Genomic DNA, 15,219 nt, shown 5'->3' with positions numbered 1-15,219 from the left:
GAATGGAAATTAACCCCGTTAAAAGATCTCTTTATATATTTATATATGTATATATATATATATATTTTTTGAAACAGAGCCTCAAGCTGTCCCCCTGGGTAGAGTACTGTTGCATCACAGCTCACAGCAACCTCCAACTCCTGGGCTTAAGCCATTCTCTTGCCTCAGCCTCCCAAGTAGCTGGCACTACAGGCGCCTGCCACACCTCGGCTATTTTTTGGTTACAGTTGTTATTGTCCTTCGGCGGGCCCAGGCTGGATTCGAACCTGCCAACTCTGGTGTATGTGGCTGATGCCTTAGGTGCCTGAGCTACAGGAGCCAAGCCAAAAGATTTTTTTTTTTTTTTTTTTGTAGAGACAGAGTCTCACTTTATGGCCCTCGGTAGAGTGCCGTGGCCTCACACAGCTCACAGCAACCTCCAACTCATGGGCTTAAGCTATTCTCTTGCCTCAGCGCCCCCCCCGAGTAGCTGGGACTACAGGCGCCCGCCACAACGCCCGGCTATTTTTTTTGGTTTTTTTGCAGTTTGCCCGGGCCGGGTTTGAACCCGCCACCCTCAGTATATGGGGCCGGCGCCTTACCGACTGAGCCACAGGCGCCGCCCCAAAAAGATTTTTTTAAATTTTGTTTTTGAGAGAGAGTCTCACTATTGTCACCCTGGGTAGAGTGCTGTCCTGTCACAGCTCACAGCAACCTCAAACTCTTGGGCTTAAGCGATTCTCTTGCCTCAGCTTCCCAAGTAGCTGGGACTACAAAGTGCTCACCACAACACCCAGCTGTTTTTTTTTGTTGTTGCAGTTGTCATGTTTAGCAGGCCGGGGCCAGGTTCGAACCCCCTAGCCCCAGTGTATGTGGCTGGCGCCCTGAGCTATGGGTGCCAAGCCAGATTTATTTTATTTATTATTATTTTATTTTATAAACAGAGTCTATGTTGCCCTCAGTAGAGTGTTGTAGCGTCACAGCTCATAGCAACCTCAAACTCCTGGGCTTAAGTGATTCTCTTGCCTCAGCCTCCTATGTAGCTGGGACTACAGGCACCCGCCACAACGCCCAGCTATTATTATTATTATTTATTAATTCCCAGCTATTATTATTATTTATTAATTATTATTTTTTTTTTTTGCAGTTTCTGGCCGGGACTGGGTTTGAACCCACCACCTCTGGCATACGGGGCCAGCGTCCTACCCCTTTGAGCCACAGGAGCCGCCCTATTTTTATTATTTTTTTGAAACAGTGTCTCACTTTGTCGGCCGGTAGAGTTTCTGATGTCACAGCTCACAGCAACCTTATACTCTTGGGCTCAAGTGATTCTCTTGCCCCAGCCTCCCAAGTAGCTGGGACTATAGGTGCCTGCCAGGATGCCTGGCTATGTTTTAGAGATGAAGTCTCACTCTGGCTCAGGCTGGTCTGGAACTTGTGAGCTCAGGCAATTCACCCTTCGCCGCCGCCTAGAGTGCTAGGATTACAGGCTTGAGCTACCGAACCCTGACTTCTTTTGTTTTGAAACTAATTTGTTTAAGTAAAAATACCCCAGGGCCAAACAAAGTACAACTGGGGACTGGATTTCCCTGGGCTACTAATTTTTTTTTCTTCCAGACAGAGTCTCACAATGTTGCCCTCGGTAGAGTGGGTAGAGTGCAGGGGTGTCAGAGCTCACAGAATCTCAAATTCTTAGGCTTAAGTGATTCTCTTGCCTCAGCCTCCCAAGTAGCTGGGACTACAGGCGCCCACCACAACGCCCGGCTATTTTTGTTTTTGTTGTTGTTGTAGTTGTTGTTTATTAGGCCCGGGCTGGGTTCGAACCGCAGCCTTGGTGTTATGTGGCTGGTGCCGTAACCGCTGTGCTACGGGTGCCGAGCTTAGGCTTCTGGTTGTCCCGGATGCTCTGATACCCTTACGGTATAATTTAGGCAAATCGGTTCACCTCACTGAATTTCTACTAGCTCATTTGGAAAATGGGCACATGACCCATCGTTGAGCAGATCAAATGAGACCAGGTGTGTAAAACACTGAGCCAAACTCTCGTGTAGAGTAAGCACAGCATACTTTAAACAGCGGGAGTAGCTTGGGTGACTGTTGGTTTGGTTAGTATATATTCAAATAGTAAGATATCTCAGAAGCCAAGAGACAGGTAAGGCGACACCAAGAAAGGAGGAAAAAACAGCTGGGGAAGCAAAAAGAGGTAAGGGAAGAAGTGAGGAGGCAACAGGGTCCGCCCTCCAGGCGGGGCGCCAGCGAGAGGCCCTAGCCAGGGCGGGAGCGCACGTGGCCTATTTCGAGCGGAGCAGACGCGTTGGCCGCAGCGGAGACTTCCGAGCTGGCCTCAGGAGACGAGTGGTGAGGTAAGTTATAATCTGGCTTGAACACCGGACTGGGGCGGCTCCCAGGTCCTGGGAGTCGGGGGACCACGAAGGGCGCAGGGTCTAGGCTCACCGCCCACCTCTAGCAGTTTGTGCCGGACTCCTGGGTCCTTCAGGCTCCTCCCTATGGGCGGGACCAGGTGGTTGGACCAATGACCGGCCGTCCCTGGGGCCCCGCCCCTGCCCTGGCCCCGGAGCGGCGGCCTCCCAGAGTGCCTAACCGCCCGGTACCCAGGCCTGGGGCAGCTCGAGCGCGGATCCTACCACTGGTGAGTGCGCACCTGCCCCTCCCCCCCAGGGTTTCTGTCCGGATCCCGCCTCTAGTCCGTGCCCTAGAGCTCCGGGTCGTCGGCCCAGAAGCTGGGGAGTGACTCAGCGCGGGGAGGGTGGTGACTCGCGGGGACTGGAGATTCGAACTGTTCAGGGCCTTGAATGCCGGGATGAGAGGGATGAACGCGAGTCTTAGGAGCTGGTCCCAGGGCAGTGCTGGAGCGTGGAGCTGGGCAGGGGTGGACGGGAAAGTGACAGACTCGGACACCGGGGCGGTGAGGGGAGAAGCCATGGCTGCACCGCCTTGCCTGGGCCAAGGCCAGGGCCACGGTGGGGGTGCGGATCTTGAGCTTCTGACCCAGCTCCCGCTTCAGGACACCAAGATGCCTGGTGAACAACAGGCAGAAGAGGAGGAAGAGGAAGAGATGCAGGAGGAGATGGTGCTGCTGGTGAAGGGTGAGGAGGATGACGGTGAGGAGAAGTATGAGGTGGTGAAACTCAAGATTCCCGTGGACAACAAGGAGGTAGGTGTCACACATGCACCCCGGGGCCCATTGCTTGCAGAACTGGTCCATTCCGAGCCTTTCCCAGAAGTCAGGAATCATACCCCGACTGTCTCCCGAATCTCAGACCTAGCCAAGCTTCTGCTCCACTGCCCAGTCTTTCATCATACCAAAGTCACGCCTATTGCTGGGTGCTGGAGAGTAACCTCTGTCCTTGGATCCCCATGGAGCTTGATGTCTAGCAGGGGCAGACTGATGAGTAACCCAGCAGTTAACAATCCTGTGTGATGGGTACAGGCCCAGGGGTGTGGTGAAGCCCTGAGCTGGTATTAGAGATGGGAGGGGAGAGATCAGGTAGGCAACAGTAACAATAGCTAACTCTCCTATAGCATTTGTTGTGTGCCAGACTCTTCTTAGCACCTCACTTCTATGATGTAAGCAGTATTCATTCTATTTTATGGATGAGGGAACTGAGACCCAGGACAATTTGGTAACTGACTTAGAGTCTCAAAGTTAGTAAAGGGATGACTTATCTGAGATCAGTAGGAGTGTGAGGGCGGAAGTGGGGTGACTGCTCTAGGCAGAGGAAATGGCCCTTCTGGAGGCTCAGAGGAGTAACTGAGGCACTACAGCAGTGACAGCAGGTACTCAGTCTGCTGTAATGTGGATGAGGCTGGTGGCTGAGGCTGGGTCAATTGGCAGGCCACCTAAGAAGTCTGGTTTTATCCTGAGTGTACCTGAAGGTTTTGAGATCAGAATATGAGTTTGATTTTCCTATTGGAGACCTTAACTGCCACCAGGTATGTTTCCATTTCCCAGAACCCCCCAGGACTCTGGCTGCCCCCAGCCTGAGGAGCCCTGGGTCCTGCTATAGGGCTGGTTCCTACTGGGCCAGCTTTCAAGGTGCCAGCTCCTGCTGATTTCTTTCTGCACAGGGGCCAGTTCCAGAGGGAAAAAGTTCTGCTGCCTTGTAGTTGTGGGGCCCAGGGAGAGGAGACTAGCTCCTTAGGCCTCCTTTTCCAGTCTAAATAATTACCTGGTTCTGTTCTTCTCAGACCTTTTTGGCCCATCCTACTAGCTCAGCCTTCCTTTTCTGGCCTGGTGGATCCCTTGGTTTTCACATTTGGTCTATAAGTTAAGAACAAAGACTCCAGAGCTTAAGGTGGTCTACCAGCTGCATCACTTTCTAGCTGGGTGACCTTGAGCACATTTTTTTTATTTTTGAGACAGAATCTCACTATGACGCTGTGGCATAGAGTGCTGGTAGAGTGCTGTGGCGTCAAAGCTCACAGCAACCTCAAATTCTTGGGCTTAAGTGATTCTCTTGCCTCAGCCTCCCAAGTAGCTGGGACTACAGGTGCCCACCACAATGCCTGGCTATTTTTTGTTGCAGTTGTCATTGTTGTTTAACAGGCCCAGGCCAGGTTCGAACCTGCCAGCCCCGGTGTATGTGGCCAGTGCCCTAACCACTGAGCTATGGGCACCGAGCCATTGAGCACATTTTTTAACCTTTTTATGCCTTCAGTTTCCTTATTTGTTAAAAGGAAATTATTATTTTTTTAACAATCTTTTTTTTTTCTTTCAGTTTTTGGCTAGGGCCAGGCTTGAACCCACCACCTCCAGTATGTGGGGCTGGCACCTTACTCATTGAGCCACAGGCGCCGCCCATTAAAAGGAAATTATAACAGCATCTTCTTCTTTTTTTTTTTTAGAGACAGAGTCTCACTTTATTGCCCTTAGTAGAATGCTGTGGCATCACAGTTCACAGCAACCTCCAACTCCTGCGCTTAGGTGATTCTCTTGCTTCAGCCTCCCAAGTAGCTGGGACTACAGGCACCTGCCACAACGCCTGGCTATTTTTTATTGCAGTTTGGCCAGGGCCGGGTTTGAACCTGCCACCCTCAGTATATGGGGCCAGCGCCCTACCCACTGAGCCACAGGCACCGCCCAGCATCTACTTCTTGAGGTTGAGGATTGAATGAATTAGTATGTGTAAAGAATGTCTGGCACATAATAAACATTATGTGAATAGTTGCTGTTTTTATTTATTCTTTCTAAAGTATAGGACTCTGAGCTAGGTCATCCTTCTGGAGAATTTTTCAAGTCATTTTTTTTTTTTTATTTTTTTTTAATTTTTAATTTCAACTTCCTTGTTCATTCTTCTTCATTTGAAGTACTCTTTTTTGTCTTCCTCTGGCGATGTTCTTGATGTTAGTAGAGATGGGGTCATACTCTGGCTCACTGCTGTTACATACAGTTCTCAAACCTCTGAGCTCAGGCAATCCACCCGCCTCAGCCTCCCACAGGGCTGGGACTACAGGCATGAGCCACCACTCCCGACCTCAAGTCATTTTTATCAACACCCTGCAGGGAGGGAGGACTAAACCTTGAGGACTGGGATTGAATAGGGAAACCTACACAGAGGCATGGAGGACTGAGGACAAACAACTCAAGGCAGTGGAGAAGGCTTCATGGAGATGATTTTTGACTTGGGCCTTGAGGGCTTAGTGGAGGTTTGGTGAATGAAGGAGGAGGAAACAGCAAAAGCAAAGGCTGAGGGGAGATGAGACTAGTCGTCACATACCAATGGGGCTGGGGTCAGAGACCCTTTGTTTTCACCTGTTCCTCCCATTGGTAGGGGACTGCTAGCAAGATAGGAGGAACCAGAGAGTAAAATGCCTTTAAAGCTAGGGTAGGTGGTTCGGCACCTGTAGCTCAAGTGGCTTACGGCGCAGCCATATATACCAGAGCTGGCAGGTTCGAATTCAGCCCGGGCCTGCCAAACAACAATGACAACTACCACCCCAAAATAGCCAGGTGTTGTGGCAGACGCCTGTAGTCCCAGCTACTTGGGAGGCTGAGGCAAGAGAATTGCTTAAGCCCAGGAGTTGGAGATTGTTGTGAGCTGTGATGCCATGGCACTCTACCCAAGACGACAGCTCGAGGCTCTATCTCAAAAAAGAAAAAAAAAAAGAAAAAGAAAAAGAAAAAAAAATAAAGCTAGGGTAGGACATACTGTGTTAGGTTATGTGATACCATTACAAGCCTTAAGTCTGGGTGGGACATAACTAGATTTTCTATTTAGAAGAATCATTGGCTGCTATAAGACCAGGCCAGGTAGCCTAGTAGTCTGCTCTAAGGTAGTAGCAGCAGTGATAGAGGGAAGGGAGATACTTAGAAACCCAGAACGGATCAGATTGGACTGGCTGGAGCTGAGGTGAGGTAGGGTTAGCCATGAAAGGTATGTAGGCCCAGACTATAAATTATATCACATAGCAGTCACATCCTAACTCCCCTATTTACCAACTTTGCTTTGGCTTTCTTTCTTTCTTTTTTTGAGACAGAGTCTCACTATATCATCCTTGGTAGAGTGTTGTGGTGTCATAGCTCATAGCAATCTCAAACTCTTGGGCTTAATTGATTCTCTTGCCTAGCCTCCCAAGTAGCTGGGACTACAGGTGCCTGGCTATTTTTTGTTGTAGTTGTCATTGTTGAGTATTATGCCCACAGGATAGCTCATTAATTTTCTTTTTTTTTTTTTTTTTTTTTGTTGCAGTTTTTGGCCAGGGCTGGGTTTGAACTCGCCACCTCTGGCATATGGGGCCAGTGCCCGACTCCTTTGAGCCACAGGCGCTGCCCTGGTCATTAATTTTCTATGGGCCTCTCTGAGCCTCATTTCTGTCTATAAAATGGTGATCTTAAAAGTCCCTTCATAGCCGGGCGTTGTGGCGGGCGCCTGTAGTCCCAGCTGCTTGGGAGGCTGAGGCAAGAGAATCGCTTAAGCACAAGAGTTTGAGGTTGCTGTGAGCCATGTGACGTCATGGCACTCTATTGAGGGCAGTAAGGTGAGACTCTGTCTCTACAAAAAAAAAAAAAAAAAAGTCCCTTCAAATGCTGACATTCATTGACTTTTACTTGTCATTCAGTTCTATAGCCAGTCATTCATTGTCCAGAATAGGCCTTAATTAAGCTGCACTCTGAAGCTAAGTATTTTCTATCAAAATCCAGCCTATGTTTAAGAATAGACTTTCTCAGAGGGCTCCATGCACATCCAAACCTTTCTTTCCTTGGCTTGAATCCTTGAGTGATTTTCTGTTTGCTTCAGGATGAAGTCTCAGCTTCTAAGTCTGGTATTCAAATCTTTCACTGTCTAATCTCAGTTCATTTTGGCTTCATCCACGCAAGACCTATCCTCATGCCCCAGCTGCAGACAATCTGACTCTTGCCCATGCGCTCTCAGCCTGTAAAGTCCTCTTCACCTTTTCTACTTGCTTGTTCCAGAAGTAGTTCTTCTTCCTTATAGTCCAGGTTTCTTAATTTTTTTTTTTTTTTTTTTTTTTGATACAGAGTCTCACTATGTTGCTCTCTGTAGAGTGGTGTAGCGTCAACTCTTGGGCTTAAGAGATTCTCTTGCCTCAGCTTCCCAAGTAACGGGGACAACAGGCACCCACCACAACGCCCAGCTATTTTTTTTTTGTTGCAGTTGTCATTGTTGTTTAAGCTGGCCCGGGCCCCAGGTGCCAAGCCAGATTTCATAATTTTTTAACAAGCATACATAGCACCTGGGAATCTCGTTAAAATGAGTTTGATTCAGGGGCGGCGCCTGTGGCTCAGTTGGTAGGGTGCCAGCCCCATATACTGAGGGTGGCGGGTTCAAACCTGGCCCCAGCTGAACTGCAACCAAAAAAAAAAAATAGCTGGGCGTTGTGGCGGGCGCCTGTAGTCCCAGCTACTCGGGAGGCTGAGGCAGGAGAATCGCTTAAGCCCAGGAGTTGGAGGTTGCTGTGAGCTGTGTGATGCCACGGCACTCTACCAAGGGCCATAAAGTGAGACTCTGTCTCTACAAAAAAAAAAAATGATTTTGATTCAGTAAATTTGGGGTGAATCTTGAGATTCTGTATTTTTTTCTTTTTTTTTCTGTGACAAAGTCTCACTCTGGTCCTGGGTAGAGTGCCCTGACATCAACCTCATCTTAGCTCACATCAACCTCAAACTCTTGAGCCTAAGTGATCCTCTTACCTCAGCCTCCCAAGTAGCTGGAATTACACTGCAATGCTGGGGTAGTTTTTCTATTTTTAGTAGAGACGAGGTCTGACTCTTGCTCAGGCTGGTCTCCAACTCCTAAGTTCAAGGGATCCACCGGCCTAGGCCTCCCAGAGTGTTAGGATTATAACTGGCCAAGATTCTGCATTTTTTTTTTTTTTTATTGTTGGGGATTTATTGAGGGTACAAGAAACCAGGTTACACTGCATGCATTTGTTAGGTAAAGTCCCTCTCATAATTGTGTAAGATTCTGCATTTCTAAAAAGTTCCCAGCGATGCTGATATTGTTGATCTGTGGACTACATTTCTTATAGCAAGGAACTAGAGGACAGGGGTCATGTCTTAAAATTTGTACCCAAAAGGAAGAAGATTCTGAACATCAAAAGGATCCAGGGAAGGGAGACAAGCCATGTAGGTGACCTCAGACTCTAGTCAATGAGATTCGAATTGCATCATGGTCAGAGAATAGATATTTTGGAAAATCACCAACTTCTAGTTCAAACCTCTAATTCTGCCATTTATTAGCTGTTTGGTGTTTATGAGCTGTGTGACCCTGAGCTCATTTTTTAACCTTTTTATGCCTTCAGTTCCCTCATTTGTTAAAGGGAAATTAACTTCTGAGTCTTATTTCCTTATTTATAAAACAGAGCTAAGGTATCTAGCCCAAAGGATTGTGAGAATTTTAAATGAGAACATGTGTAAAAAGTACTTAGCACAGTTGTTGGCACAGACTGAGTACTCAATAAATGGTAGTTGTTGTTATTATTAATTAGAAAAATCCTGGCTGAGTAGGAAACTGAGGTGTTTGCCTTGCATTAAAAAAAAATTTAAGTGGGAAAACAAAATCACTAACTTCAAATACCTGGATTATTATATTATTACAATACACTAGATCTCCACAGTCCCCTCTTGTTACGGTGCAAATACCATTTATTCTAATTTTTAAATCTAATAGTTGTAGAATTTAAGATATGTCAGAGCTATTAATGATCACCTACTCTGGTATTTGCCAAGTTTCAGTCACATATGTTACTCTTGTGTTGTACTTACATTATTCATGCTTTTCTTTAAATAGATTTACATTGTTTTGTTAAATAAATTTACCTTCATCTAAACAATAATATTGATGAAATTGTAGGTTTCATGTGATCTAGTGTTTTTCTAATATTTATGAAAATATGTCACAATTATAATGAGATAAAAGTTTGCCCACATAACCCCCCATACCTCAAGTTGGGAAATTTTAATCTCACCTAGCCTACCAGACCTTTCTCAGGATACTGAAGCAAGGAGGGGGGTGGTGGTGGTGCTTTGCCCAGGTCTTAATGAGCTTGACTCAGCCCTTCTTACCAAGATTTTTTCTTTGGGCACCCAAAACCCCTAAGCTAGAAAACCAAGGATGTTTGTGCAGAGAATTTCTTTTTCATAAGTCATTGAACCTATTATGAGGAAGTCCTCAGGGTGTCCAAAGTTAAGGAAGGGTGATAAGGGAAAATAGACCAGAAAAATGTAAATATAATAAAAAAAAACACAATGGCTAATCTGTTGAAATAACCAACAGATGTCAAAACCAGAGTAAGACCAGAAAGGGTGACCTTGAATTCAGACTGCCAAACCTGCTGTGGGAAGTTTCATGATTTGAAGTATCAAGTTGTATTTTAACCTTGAATCCTTCTTGGAGGGAGCCAGGGACTTGGAGTCCAGTCTCTGTCACATCTTGGCTGTGTGAATTCAGGGAAGAATGTAGTCTGTTGGTGGAAGGCGGGTGCTCTTAGTGCACGCTGACTCCCACTGGCTATCAAGAGAGATAACACCTGACACAAGGGGGTAACAGGAGGACTTAATAATGTACGTATAGTAGTGTTATCAAAGCTTAACACTGATACTAATTTTTTTTTTTTTTGAGACAAGAGTCTCAAGTTGTCACCCTGGGTAGAATGCCATGGTGTCACAGCTCACAGCAACCTCAAACTCTTGGGCTTAAGCGATTCTTTTGCCTCAGCCTCCTAAATAGCTGGGAATACAGGAGCCCACTACAATGTCTGGCTATTTTTTTCTTGCAGTTGTCATTGTTTTAGCTGGCCCAGCCAGGTTCGAACCCACCGGCCTTGGTGTATGTGCCTGGCACCCTCCCTACTGAGCTACGGTGCTGCCATTTTTTTTTTTTTTTGAGACAGAATCTCACAATGTTGCCCTGGGTAGAGTGCCATGGCGTCATAGTTCACAGCAACCTCCAACTCGGGCTCAAGCAATTCTCTTGCCTCAGAGTTTCTATTTTTAGTAGAGACAGGGTCTCACTTTTGCTGGGGCTGGTCTCAAACTCGTGAACTCAAGCAATCCAGCCACATGGGTCTCCTAGAGTACTAGGATTACAGGTGTGAGCCATCTTGCCTGGCATGATATTGATTATTGCTGTTGTCATTGTTACTGTTACATATATTGTTTAGACCAGAGTTCCCTTGGCTGGTTGCTGATTTCCCACTTGCCCTGTTTTTCAACTTCTGAGTTGGTTACCAAAAGCTGATGCCTTTTGACAAAGGGTCTTGAAGGCCTTGAAGTTGCCTGCCTGCCCCTTAAGAAAGAGAAGGCCCTACTGTTCACTGGTTGTGACTTACCCTCTCTTAATCTGTTTCCTCATCTGTAAAATAGGGAAGGTGGTAACTACCTTGCAGAGATCAAGTATGGAAGATGCAAACAGTGTCATGTCCTTAATATGTGCCAAGTATTTCATTTGGTCATGAATTAATTTTCTTAATTAATTCACAGTAGAAACTTGACATCAGTTTGCTGGGATGAGTGTTCTCTTTTCTAAGAAGGGAGCAATGTGCCCTCAATATTTCTTTTTACTTTTCTGTTAGTACAAAATTCTTTCCCTTCACCTGCTTGTTACAAAGCCGTTCTTTCCTTTTTCTGATTTTATTTCTAGAAGCCCAGACCTCATAAAACTGGCTCATTTTCAATTTTTTTTTTTCTCGTATCAGGCCTCAGAATAGCATTTAGCTTTTACCCTTGCATTTTTCTTCATAGCTTAAAAAATGATAGGTGCTTGCTCTTCAAAGTTGATTGAAGAGTTTGGACTTAGTCCTTGTCTGGCTTCCAAGACACCACTCTCTTGGCTTTCCTCACATCCTGGCTACTCATCTTGCCACCAAATTTCAACCATTCCCTGAGTGATCTCATCAAATCTCAAGGCTTTAAAAACCATCTGTAGGTAGACAGCTTCTTTTTTTTCTTTTTTGGCTGGGGCCCGGTTTGAACCCACCACCTCCGGCATATGTGACCAGCGCCCTACTCCTTGAGCCACAGGCACCGCCCGACAGCTTCTTTTTTTGAGACAGTCTTACAATGTTGCCCTCAGTAGAGCACAGTGGCATTACAGCTCACAGCAACCTCAAACTCTTGGGCTCAAGTGATTCTCTTGCCTCAGTCTCCAGAATAGCTGGGACTACAGGTGCCCACCACAATGCCCAGCTATTTTTAGAGATGGGGTCTTGCTTTTGCTCAGGCTGGTTTTGAACCTGTGAGCTCAGGCAATCTACCTGCCTCAGCCTCCCAGAGTGCTCGGATTATAGGCATATGCATGCCTGGCCCGGTGACAGCTTCTTTTGTTTTTTTTTTTTAGCCTGGCTATTTTTTGGTTGCAGTTGTCATTGTTTTTAGCAGGACCAGGCCGGGCTCGAACCCACCAGCCTCGGTTTCGGTGTATGTGGTTGGCACCCGACTCACTGAGCTATGGGCACCAAGCCACAGCTTCTCGATTAACATCTCCAACCTAGGCCTATCACCTGATCTCCAGATGTCAAGATGTTAACAATACAGTCTGAAACAGATCTCACTTCTCATCTTGTTCTCCACCATCCTCATCTCTGTAAATGGGAACTCTTCCTTTGCAATTGCTAGGCTCAGACGCACTGGAGTCATTTAGACTCCTCTCTTTCTATGCATCCTACATTTAATGTTATTAAATCTGTTGACTCATACTGCAAAATAGATCCAGATGTCAACCAATTCCCACTACCTCCAGTTTCCACTTGTGTCACTTGGGTCTGAGACACTGTCTTCTCTTGCTGGATGACTGCAATAGCCTACTTCACTGAGCCCCTGCATCTGTCTTCTCTCTTTCATTTGGTTTTCAACCCCAGCAGCCTGAAGGAGTCTTTGAAAATGTTTGATCTGGCTCAGTGCCCATAGCTCAGCGGCTAGGGAGCCGGCCATATACACCGGGCTGGCGGGTTCCAACCTGGCCGAGGCCTGCCAAACAACGACAACTACAACAAAAAAATAGCCAGGCGCTGTGGCGGGCGCCTGTAGTCCCAGCTACTGGGAAGCTGAGACAAGAGAATCGCTTCAGCCCAAGAGTTGCTGTGAGCACAGCAACTGTACCGGGGGCGACATAATGAGACTCTGAAAAAAAAAAAAAGTTTTATCTGGTCATTTTCCTGCCTACAACCCTCTGACATCCTGTCTCATTTGTACTGAAAGCCAAAGTCCTGTGACCTACAAGGTTCTAGCTAAGACGTCCCCTCCACCACCACCACCCTATCCATTACTCTCACCGGAATACATTGTGCTTTAGCCAGTTTTTCTTGCCATTCTTGGAACTCAGCAGGCAGACTCCTGCTTGTGGAGTTGCTTGCTGTTCCCTCTGTAATGGTCCTTTGAGAGATATCCACTAGCCTATTCTCACCTCTTTTACGTGTTTATGTTACAATGAAGTGTCTTGACACCCCTATTTAAATTTTGGAGATCCCCCAAATCAGAATAACTTATCCTTTCTGAAATTAGGAATATTTTAGTACTTTTTTTTTTTCAGTTTTTGGCTGGGGCTGGGTTTGAACCCACCACCTCCAGTATATGGGGCCAGCGCCCTACTCCTTGAGCCACAGGTGCCGCCTCAGTACTTTCTTTTTAATGCTGAATCCCCAGTGCCTACAACGAGTCTAGCACTTTGCACACTCTCAAAAAATATTTGTTGAATAAAAATAGCTAGAATGCCCCCCAACATTGTGCTTTGTGAGTTATAAATATCTCATTTAATGTACACAATCATCCTATGAGGCAGGATTGCTTTTTCTATTTCACAGATGGGGAGATAGAGAAATGAAGCACAGAGAAGTGGCAGCTTATGGAGACCAAGGTCTGGCTCCGGGGCTGGTCTGACTTCTCCTCCTCTCTCCCCGCAGGTCCCGAGCGAGGCGCCAGCGCCGCCCCCTGACCCGGCACGCCCTCACGCGTGCCCGGACTGCGGCCGCGCCTTTGCGCGCCGCTCCACGTTGGCCAAGCACGCACGCACGCACACAGGCGAACGGCCCTTCGCGTGCACAGTGTGTGGCCGGCGCTTCTCACAGAAGTCGGCGCTGACCAAACACGGCCGCACGCACACAGGCGAGAGGCCATACGAATGCCCCGAGTGCGACAAGCGCTTCTCTGCTGCTTCAAACCTGCGGCAGCATCGGCGGCGACACACTGGCGAGAAGCCGTACGCATGCGCGCACTGCGGCCGCCGCTTTGCTCAGAGCTCCAACTACGCGCAACACCTGCGCGTGCACACGGGCGAGAAGCCGTACGCGTGCCCGGACTGCGGACGCGCCTTTGGCGGCAGTTCGTGCCTGGCGCGCCACCGACGCACGCACACGGGTGAGCGGCCGTACGCATGCGCCGACTGCGGCACGCGCTTCGCGCAGAGCTCGGCGTTGGCCAAACACCGGCGCGTGCACACAGGCGAGAAGCCGCACCGCTGCGCCATATGCGGCCGCCGCTTCGGCCACCGTTCCAACCTGGCGGAGCATGCGCGCACGCATACAGGCGAGCGGCCCTACCCTTGCGCGGAGTGTGGCCGCCGATTCCGTCTTAGTTCGCATTTCATTCGCCACCGTCGCGCGCACATGCGGCGTCGCCTCTTTATCTGTGTTGGCTGTGGTCGTGACTTCAAGCTACCTGCAGGTGCCACGGCTGCCACTGCCACAGAGCGTTGCCCGGAGTGTGAGGGCAGCTGAGTTGCTGCTCCTGTTGCCGCGGTGCTGCGAGTGTCCTGTTGGGGGAGAAAAGCGCTGGAACTTAAGACCTGGCCGAAGCTGGACAACTGCGCCCCGGCACCCAAGCTTGGGAAATGGTGGGACTTCAGGCCTGGCTGTTCTGGAACTGGGAGACTGGGAGAATCCCCTGCCAGGGTCCCTGGACACCACGCCTACATTCCCTCGGGCTGTATTAGTGAATAAAGTATTATATCTTCACCTCACCCAGGCATGTGATTGAGGTGGGTGGAGAGGAAGAAAGGTGAGTTTCTCCAGATTAATTGTCCTGGATCTAAGTGAGGCTGAGACTAAAGGATTCCAGGTACTGTTGGAAGGTCCCGGAGGTCATCCCACACTTGGCACTTAACCATAAGAACCCCAAATATAGCCAGGTCATGGTCACACAGGCGCTGCATTCTTTTTTTTTTTTTTTTTGGTAGAGACAGAGTCTCACTGTACCGCCTTCGGTAGAGTGCCGTGGCGTTACACGGCTCACAGTAACCTCTAACTCTTGGGCTTATGCGATTCTCTTGCCTCAGCCTCCCGAGTAGCTGGGACTACAGGCACCCGCCACAACGCCCGGCTATTTTTTTGTTGCACTTTGGCCGGGGCTGGGTTTGAACCCGCCACCCTCAGGCCGGCGCCGTACTCACTGAGCCACAGGCACCGCCCAAGGCACTGCATTCTTTAGTTTCGGTGAGCAAGGCATGAATGACTTTAGAAAATCAGTGTAGGCTCGGTGCCTGTGGCTCAAGCGGCTAAAGCGCCAGCCACATACACCGGAGCTGGCAGGTTCGAATCCAGCCTGGGCACGCCAAACAATGGCTACAACCAAAAAATAGCCGGGCATTGTGGCGGGTGCCTGTAGTCCCAGCTACTTGGGAGGCAGAGGCAGGAGATTCGCTTGAGCCCAGGATTTGGAGGTTGCTGTGTGAGCTGTGATGCCATGGCACTCTACCCAGGGCGACAGTTTGAGGCTCCGTCTCAAAAAAATAAAGAAAATCAGTGTAGTGGGGTGGCACTTGTGGC

General features: G+C 48.3%; 1 protein-coding gene across 2 annotated transcripts; it reads left to right on the top strand.

Annotated features, from left to right (window-relative positions):
• Positions 1–2,221: 2,221 nt before the first annotated feature.
• Positions 2,222–14,414, top strand: ZNF771 (zinc finger protein 771). Of its 2 annotated transcripts, none has more exons than XM_053555124.1 (3): positions 2,222–2,342; positions 3,005–3,154; positions 13,360–14,414. In XM_053555124.1, the coding sequence occupies exons 2-3, from the start codon at positions 3,014–3,016 to the stop codon at positions 14,170–14,172; spliced, it is 954 nt and encodes a 317-aa protein (XP_053411099.1). In that variant the 5' UTR covers positions 2,222–2,342; positions 3,005–3,013; the 3' UTR covers positions 14,173–14,414. The 2 variants fall into 2 exon arrangements, with proteins under 2 accessions (XP_053411099.1, XP_053411098.1); XM_053555123.1 differs by having other exon boundaries at positions 2,279–2,629.
• The last annotated feature ends 805 nt before the right edge of the window (positions 14,415–15,219 follow it).

This window comes from Nycticebus coucang, chromosome 12 (assembly GCF_027406575.1).
Source record: "Nycticebus coucang isolate mNycCou1 chromosome 12, mNycCou1.pri, whole genome shotgun sequence".
NCBI classification, from domain to species: Eukaryota; Metazoa; Chordata; class Mammalia; order Primates; family Lorisidae; genus Nycticebus; species Nycticebus coucang.
This window is presented reverse-complemented; position numbering and strand designations above follow the sequence as displayed.

Bases quoted from the DNA above. Each gene is read 5' to 3' on its own strand.
- ZNF771 (XM_053555123.1), top strand. From the start codon at position 2,513: ATGACCGGCCGTCCCTGGGGCCCCGCCCCTGCCCTGGCCCCGGAGCGG. The intron at 2,630-3,004 runs GTGAGTGCGCAC...CTCCCGCTTCAG, and splicing joins GAGCGCGGATCCTACCACTG to GACACCAAGATGCCTGGTGA. The intron at 3,155-13,359 runs GTAGGTGTCACA...CTCTCCCCGCAG, and splicing joins TTCCCGTGGACAACAAGGAG to GTCCCGAGCGAGGCGCCAGC.